Source organism: Centroberyx affinis, unplaced genomic scaffold (assembly GCF_046629955.1).
Source record: "Centroberyx affinis isolate AG114_WGS23_722 - 3 ecotype Tasmania unplaced genomic scaffold, CSIRO-AGI_Caff_v1 ptg001696l_1, whole genome shotgun sequence".
Lineage (NCBI taxonomy): Eukaryota > Metazoa > Chordata > Actinopteri > Beryciformes > Berycidae > Centroberyx > Centroberyx affinis.
Window position 1 is genome coordinate 272,582 of NW_027280112.1, and position 8,751 is coordinate 281,332.

At 42.5% G+C, this 8,751-nt stretch overlaps 1 protein-coding gene across 2 annotated transcripts in view; it reads left to right on the forward strand.

The window, feature by feature from the left end:
- Positions 1–2,640, forward strand: part of LOC139651647 (microtubule cross-linking factor 1) — a 58,142-nt gene extending 55,502 nt beyond the window's left edge. For both annotated transcript variants that reach the window (XM_071528649.1, XM_071528650.1), the window contains one exon: positions 1,303–2,640. In XM_071528649.1, coding sequence (XP_071384750.1) covers positions 1,303–1,527 — 225 coding nt within the window. In that variant the 3' untranslated portion in view covers positions 1,528–2,640. The remainder of the gene's footprint in view (positions 1–1,302) is intronic.
- The last annotated feature ends 6,111 nt before the right edge of the window (positions 2,641–8,751 follow it).

Below are 8,751 nucleotides of genomic sequence, written 5' to 3' on the forward strand. Positions count from 1 at the left end.
GCATATTAACAGAAAGGGAGTGAGAGTTTTTCTCGTTGAGTCGCCCCCCTTTACTCAAAGCTCAACATGTCTTGTGGCTGCATTGCATTCTGGTCTATTGAGGCTACTGTCCGTGGAGAAACTGGTCTGTCTGCCTCTTCTATGATGGATTTCTCCCCGTATGACTGTTGGTACAACATGGCAGCTCTAGAAAGAAGCTCTAGCTCTTTGATTCTGAGGGACTGACACAGAAATGTTACGTTTACTGTTGATGTTTTAGATCACACTCCATTGTATTTACACTGGAAATCTCTCAACATGGCGTCATGTTGTCCAGCTTTGGCCAGTTACACTCAGGAATAAGAGACATAAACCACCAAACAACAAAGTGGACCCAGAAATGCAAAGTGCATCATGTTTCTTAACAGTGTTAAAGTGTTTCAGGGTGGATTTTTCCTTTAAGGCCAAAGCATCTACTGAGGTGTCAGGGTTGATGTGATGAAAACATTCACATTGCTGTTTTCAGTAGCCACTCTGGTCGCTGACCTCCTGTACACATCACTGGCGCATGATTTGTGGCATTCTGTGGTTTGATGTATTAGCATCACATAGGAACTGTCTATTATCCCACAGACCACCCATTAAGCAATGCTTAATACATGTGATAACTAGGGGTTGTGCATATAATTTGTTGTTGGGCCCATCTTTCCTGTGTGTACTCCATCCATCACTTCATACATTCATACAGTAGACTGTAAAACAGATGATTTATTGAAGGAAACTATCTGGTGTCCATCCATCTCTCTTGATTTATTTCCCTGCCTGTTCCTCCACAGTTCCAGTAGGCCGCACAACATATCACTTATTGGTGGAGTCATCTTCCCTGTCTATACAGTATCCATCTCTCTTGACTTATTTTCCCTCCGTTCATCCGCTCACGCCACCGCAGCCTGACTGCTGTGTATTTTTAGCAGAACTAGATTGTTGCTTCGTGGGCTCGGTTTCCTCCATCTAACGCCTGGAGAAGACAAACTATTTATAAATCAGGCCAGTGGTGTGATGTCCCGGTGTGATCGTCCACCCAATCACACCCTGACATCATTCTGAGGGGCGAATAACTAACCCACAGCGACTCATACTTACCTCTTTTCCCATCGCACTCTTTTGCTCATTTTGCTTTTGAAACCATGTCATTTTATTCTCATGATCTTTTCTTCACTTGTTTCAATCAGTTGAGTTCATGTCACTTCTGTTTGCTTCGGCGTCATCAAACCGAACACGCCTGTTTGCTTTGCCCCATCTGACCGCTCTTGTCGTTGGCAGGACCTGCCTCGCTCTCCGGTGGCTCCGCCCCTGGACTCCTGCTTCCTGAGACCGGCCCGCCCGGCCAACCGCCGCCCCCCCTCGCGCTGGGCCGCCCACTCCCCCTCCTCCTCCCCCAAGTGGAGCGAGGGCTCCAACAAGAGGAGGTTCACCTTCCCGCCGCCAGGACACAGCAAAACCATAGTGGAGGCCGAGGAGCCGGGGCAGGAGCATCCTCCGGCGTGAGGCCCAGCTCTTCCTCCTCTCCCTCCTCTTCCTCCTCCTCCTCCTCTTCTCTCCACCTCGACCTGCCTCTCCTTACCGGAGCCTAAAAAGACCCAGTACCTCAGCCACCCCTCTCTAGAGACTCCCAGCAGGAGGAGCCAGAAGGGGGTTGGGATCCACCCAGTAGCACCAGCTGACCATCGAGGAAAAACAACCAGAACTTCCTGTGAGAAGAACCTGGAATGTACTGTAACAACATCAACACAAAAAAAACTACATTTCCATAAGAGGTGCCTGTACACACTTGAGTTACTCATAGCCCCACATGTGTGTATATATGTATGCAATACATATATATATTTTAATCACGATTCTGAACCTTTTTTTTCAGGTGTCAAAGAAAAACTGTAGATCAGCTGTTGTATTTGTCCAAATATGAAGTTTACACCATTTTTTTGTCGTTTGTTTTTCTTTTTGTTGTTTTTCTTCATTTTTTTTTACATTAATATCTTATTTGTTATGTTCTGTCCTGCATAAATTCATGTTCAACCTCTTTTCTTATGTTGAGCGACAACATACCTTAATTTTTTGTTCCTAGCCTTTGAAGCTTGAATCCAGACTACTCAGTTTTGTTTAAAGGAGACGAAAGACAAAAAACACAACTTCTGCTTCATCGGGGCTGAAGCGGAGACACATGATGTCATTTATGATGCTAATGTATTTATTTATTTTTACGTTCAAATGAATGTTTGGCTGTGTAAACGTTTAGACGGTGGGAAACAACAACTGAATAACCTTATGCATATTTGGAAGGCAGTTGTACAAATATCGGTCAAATATTTGCATGCCTTTTGAACACTAGCACTTTAGTGCATGTACATACAAGCTGTAGTCATTTGTGATCACTCAGCTCTGCTGTAAGAAAAAGAAAATCATCGTGAGGGTTAAGCTGTTGTTTTGTTGTCACATGATTTGCATTGACTAAAATAAGAACACTTTTTAAGTAAATTATTGTACCTTCCAAGCTGTCTTTGTACAGTTGTTACTATGGGATATGAATTACTTTTTCTTTTGAGAAGAAAAAGGGATTGTGGAAAAAAATATGAATGTTTTAAATGAAAAGTCTATGTCAAAAGTCTAACGATCTATAGTCTCTGTTTAATTGGTAATAAACATGAATGTGTATTTACAAGACCTTCTCCTCTGTGTGTGTGTGTGTTGTGCCATCTGTTGGTGCTGAGGCTTTGCAGATCAGCTCTGAAAGCACAAAGCCAACAGTTATGTATTGTATTTATCTTGCTATGATAGAGTTTAGATACAAAGCTCATGGTAGATTATGTGTACGTTCTTTCATTAGACCTGAATTTGTGTTCTTACCAGAGAGTGATCCTAAACTGTGTGTGTGCATGTTTTTGTGTGTGTGTGTGTGTGTGTGTGTGGATTACAGTGCGGACCACAGGATTACAGTGGGTCAGGGGGGACAGACACAGGGAACGTGAATAAGAAGATTGTGTCCTCTCAGAAGTCAAATCCTCTTGCATCACGGTCATACATGTGCTACCTTGCTCCTGTTATCCAGCTTGTCATGCTAGATCAAGTCCACAAGCACAGTATTACCCTTGATTATTTTATTTTGAACAAGAAAATCCACAAATATTCTGTGTTTAAGGCACAGCGGCCTCTAACTGTGCAACTTTTTTCATGCCAGATAATAGAGAAAAATAGCCCAATGTTGCCTTTGATTGTTTTAGTTTTGAATTCACACCTGTAGAAACAAAGATGATATAAGGCAAGTCAAGTGTATTTATATAGCACATTTTGTACACAAAGGCAATTCAAAGTGCTTTACACAAGGTATATAAGTCATTAGATAAGAAATACAGGATAAGATAAGAAAAAATAAAATTAGATAAAGTGTATGAGAAGAGAGAATAAAGATTTAGGAATTAAATCCTTTAATTTAAAAGCGTTGGCTTTTAGTGGTGAACTCCACGCCTTTATGGCCATTCAGGGAGACGGGGAGAGGGAAGGAGAGAGTGATGGAGAGGCAGAGAGGGAGCTGCAGGGCCTACCTTTCTCACAGTTATAAAGATGAATAATTAATGGCGGCCCAGCTGCACGCCAGTCGCTGCTGATGGCGCTGAGCGGGTCAGCGGAGGGAAGGAGAAGATGCTGGCTTTTACTTCCAGCGCCCAGAGAGCCGGGAGAGGAACCGACTGCTGAATAATTTACGGCAGGCAGACACACGCGGCCCTCTGCTCCGCTAACTGGCCGCTGCTTTAATATCACTGGGTTCAGATCAGTCGCAGCAAGAAGGGTGTGACTTCTGAAACGGGGGAAAGTGTTCCCCTGGTAAATATAGAGAAGGACAAATTCTACAGTTAAAGCCTACAGTTTTTTCATTTTGTCATTTTTGGTGCTAAACGCTCATTTCTGTGGTGTTTCTGCACTGCTCTTCCCACAGATCACCTGTCAATCAAACAGTGTGTCCAGTACTGTGACTTTGTCTTTTTCCTTGGATTTCATGTTGATGAAGTTTGAGTTTCTGTGGGTGACTACAGCTCTTTTCTTTGTCTGTCCAGCCATGGTGGCTATTGCTGCTCATGCTAACTACCCAGTTCTTCTTCTGTTTAAAACTGTTTAAACAAACCAGAAACATGAAACGCATCACTCCCTGTGCGCCAAAGAGATTTTTCCCGGGAAAGTCCTACCAGACACCGGGTGTTTAGAGCAGCAAATTATGTAAAAGCTTTCATGAACTGGATATAGGTTGAATCACTCGTGTGTTATGTCAGTGGCCAATAGAGAGTAGCAAAATGCACATTTTTTTCTATGAAAACATCACAAATTCTTACTTTAACACAGATGGTGCAGCATCTTCACATCACTGACTTTTTAAAAGGGTTCCCATCCCATGACCCTGTTTGTTCAAATCCCAAGCAGATTTACAGTCTAATGAAATGTCGCTGCCTCCTCCTCATAATACATTATGCTCCTGAATTGAAAACTCATAGGACTATTACACAACAGGAGTGTAAAATAGGATTATATTGTGAATTATTTCTAACAACACTACACAATTTATTCCATCCCCAAATTGCTTGCCACTTTACAAAGTCAAACCGCTTGTATAGTAAGATCCAATTAAATGATAAGACGTCCAAAACTGAATTAGGCATCAGATAGGCCGCTGGATGTTTGGACAATGACAAATAATGATTGTTATTTCTTTTACAGAACACGATCGAACAAATTAAAGTCACATTAGCTTGAATTGTAAAAGAATTTCAGAGCTATACACACGTTTGTACCTTCTAATAGATTCAGTAAAGTCATTTTTGTGTCAAGTTATTACACCACTGTCCTCCAATGTCTTTACTTCCATGATTTAGTAGAGCCAACAACATCCAGCTCATGAATAAATCAAAACCGCAGGATGCTTGTCCAATCTTATTTTCATGTGTGGATGTTGGAAGCCTAATTTCAGTGGTGGAAAAAAGACACTAATTGAATAATCCATGTGAACCTGTTTTTCTGTGACAGGCCCGGGGTTGACAAATAGATCAGGGGGGATTTTGAGGGATCCTGAGTTAAAATGTGATCGCATATGTCCGATTTATTTAAGCTATAATAGAGCTGAGCCACCTGTATAAATGAAGCTGTATTAGAATATTTGTCCTGACTGTGATTGAAACAGATGAAGAGAGCCACAGTCTCCTCCCTGGCTGTGATGAATAATGCAGCGCGGCTGTCTGGGCGGCTCAGTTGAAATGTTTGGAGCGGTTGCCTCTAGTATTCCTAAATCTTTGCGGGTTTGACTAAATAGATCGGACAAGTTTTCTTGTTCCCTCTTTTCTCTTGTGTTGTGGAGTTTGCAGCTGATGTCTGAGGACCCAGCTGACGTTTTGTTTTGGCTGAACACGAGGGATCGATGCACTGTGTTCAAATCCACCGGGCATCACACAATACTGAAACCCACTGGAGGTCACTGCAAGGGAAGGCAGATGTGTTTCTTTTGCAGGCGTATTATATTCAAAGGGCTGCAGCTGAGGATGGCTTTGTTCATTTTTAAAGCTGAACTAGGCAAGATTTTTATGTGAAAATACTCTTATTTTATCAGCCTAAAGCACAAAGTAGGGCTGTAACAGAGAAAAGTGACCCATCCCTAGTAATTTGAGACACTGTAGATTCGCCTAATTTGCCAAAATGAAATTCTGGTGTCAGGTGTAGTTGCTGGCAGGAAATTTTCTTGGCGCACAAGAAGTGACGAATCGAAACTTGAGAGCGAAATACCAAACTATCTCCTAAACAGCAGCAAACGAGCGCTATGGGTAATGAAGTCCTTCAAACTTAAAAAAAATTCAAAGAGTTATTTAAAGCTGCCACTTGGGGCTGCCAAAGTGCAAAGTTGCCTCATGCAGCTTTAACTGCAGGGCTTCTTCAAAATTTGAGACTTAAAAATAGTGGTTTATTACCTCCGCCGAGGAGAAAATGTTTTCACCCATGTCTGTGTTTGTCCATCTGTCTGTTAGCAGGATATCTCAAAACGTTGGGCATGGATTTGCGCAAAACTTGGTACGAAGGTTGGTTGTGGGCCAAGGAAGAACTGATTAACTTTTCATGTGGATTGGTCAAAAGGGGGCGTGGTGTTGGCCGTGGCATATCCCCCAAAGGTGGTTGTCAGACATGGCGGAGGTCTGTGCTCTACTTAGCACATTTTCTAGTTTGTTTATTTGTTTATTTGGTAGGATCCCCATGAGCTGCTGCACAAACAGCTGCTATTCTTCCTGGGGTGCACAATCAAGAATACATGCGATCATCTTGAAATATGAAGAATGCATGTCATCATTACTGAAAGAATCATTGTTTTCCTTTATAATTTCAGTTCACTGAGATGAAAGTGACTTGCTGCAGGGATACTGAAGGCTGCATATACAGTATGACAGGGCCAAAGCATTTTGAATTAATTTTCCTAAACTGCACCTCGCTCTCCGCTCCTTTGTCTTTTCTGCTGAGAGAGTCAACTGTTTTGAAGGCTCACGCTGCCTCGTTCAGCATGCAATCTGTCAAAATTGGACCCCAAATTGCTCACGCCTGCAGCTGTGTGCAAAGGCCTCAAACAGACAATGAGCGACACAACAGGCCTGGCTGTGCGATTAGCTGAGAGGTTGTCATGCCAACGGTACAAAAAGCCCCGCGCTCGTCGCAGGCAAAGGTTTGGCCCCGAGGAGAATTCCTATTGAGCGAAAGCTTTGCCTGGAGGCCCTTCACTTCTCCTCGCTTTCGGTTATGTCATTATTCATGAAAATAAAAAGCCTGTCCGTCGAGGCTCCCGCCGAGGCCTAACGGACCGAAGCTGTGGCCGACACCGGCGTGTTCAGGCCGGGGGAACGGCGTGGCAGAGGCTGGGCGTCAAGTTTTTTGTGTTTCCACTTTGCAAGAAAGACACTATTGTGAGAGAAAACAGACAGCGGCATTGTGCGGCAGAGTGGGACGACCGTTTGAACCCTGAACTGAACCGTTGTCGCTCATACAAATCATTCTTACAGGCTGGCACGGTGTCAAAGATGATGAGTTCAGCTAAGAAAACATTTATAGAACATGTGCAACCAGCTGAACATGAGATATGTGTGGAGATATGGCCTAATAAATAAGTGAGTGACTGTGTGGGTTATGGAAATGTACCAGAAATGGTTGAGAAGGTAAAACTTTGACACATAGAAGAAGAGACTGTTGCACACTTTGACCAGTGCAAGATTAATTTACTTGACTTTTAGACTCCACCAGGTATGAAACATTGATCTCAAAGCCCCTTCTCCCTTCTTGATGTCTTTTAAAATGACACATTTCCACGGGCCTCTGTTTCAGTTATGCCATCTGTCCGTCTTTTGGAGAGCAAAAACAAAAAGACGCCATTCATTTGGTGCCTGCTTGACTCGTCTTTTGTCTGCATAATTTGCTTTGGACGTGCCCACTGTTCTTCATGGTGCACACTGCAGCACGCGCGCGCACACACACACACACACACTCATACACACACACAGCTTACATCTCTATGACACTCACTATGGGCCCTTCCTTTTGACAGGCTGGGGTCTATAGTGGAGCAGCTGAGGCAGTTTCTCTCTCTCTCTCTCTCTCTCTCTCTCTCTCCCTCTCTCTCTGAGCCTGTGTGATACTGCATCAAAAACAATGAGGGAGGATTTGGGGCCGTAATCCTCCAGGGGCTTTGGGGAGGGGGGGAGGTGGAGTAGAGCTGGGATGCTTTACACACAATAACGCTGTGCTTTTCCTTCCATTGGATTTAGCAGATCAGGATGTTAAATTCTAAACTGTAAATGTTCAAATGTGTTTGTGATATTTGGCTTTTTTCCACTGTTCATTACACTGTATTCTATAGATGCAACATGTTTATGTGGTGAGGTAACTGGGTCATCAGTAACAAACCGAATAAATTCTAAATAGAATATTTAGCTGAAAATACAGCTTTGGTAACACACACCCACCCACACTAGGGTTGAATTGATCTGTGTTTTTGAAGACCAATACCAATATATATTAGATTGAAGCTCCCAGTAGGTGATATTTTGTGCCAGTATTCAATATCTTAAAATTTGAAATTTTTCATGCCCAAACATTACAAGGTTCATTCAGTGTTTCCCCCAGAAATGTATTCTTGTCAGAGTCGAAAAGCCTCTGAAGCAGCATTGACAAAACCCTCCATTGAAACCCAGGGTAATATTACTACTACCATTACTACTGCTATTATTATTACTACTACTACTACTACTAGTACCACTACTTCTTCTACTACTACTACTACTAATTATAATACTAATAATACTAATAATAATAATAAAAACATATTCATGCATACTTGAGTGGAATCTGTTCAAAATTTCATATTAGAATCAATTCATGTTGAGGGATTCTCATAAACAACCAATGTAATATTGATCAATCACACAATAAAAATACAAAAAACAAACCGCATCATATCCATCATATCAAGAGTGGATGACTGGCACTAACTGGCCAATATACGATTGTTAATAAAAGCCAATAGCTGCGCAATGTATCAGCCAACATATATATTAATCTAAAATACACACACACACACACACACACACACACACACACACACACGTAATTGACTGAAGGAGACTGAACTTCACAGGTTGTGACTTTAAAAGGGCTGGAGGCTGAAAGCAGCAGCTCCTCCCTGCTGACAGGACAGTGAGAGGG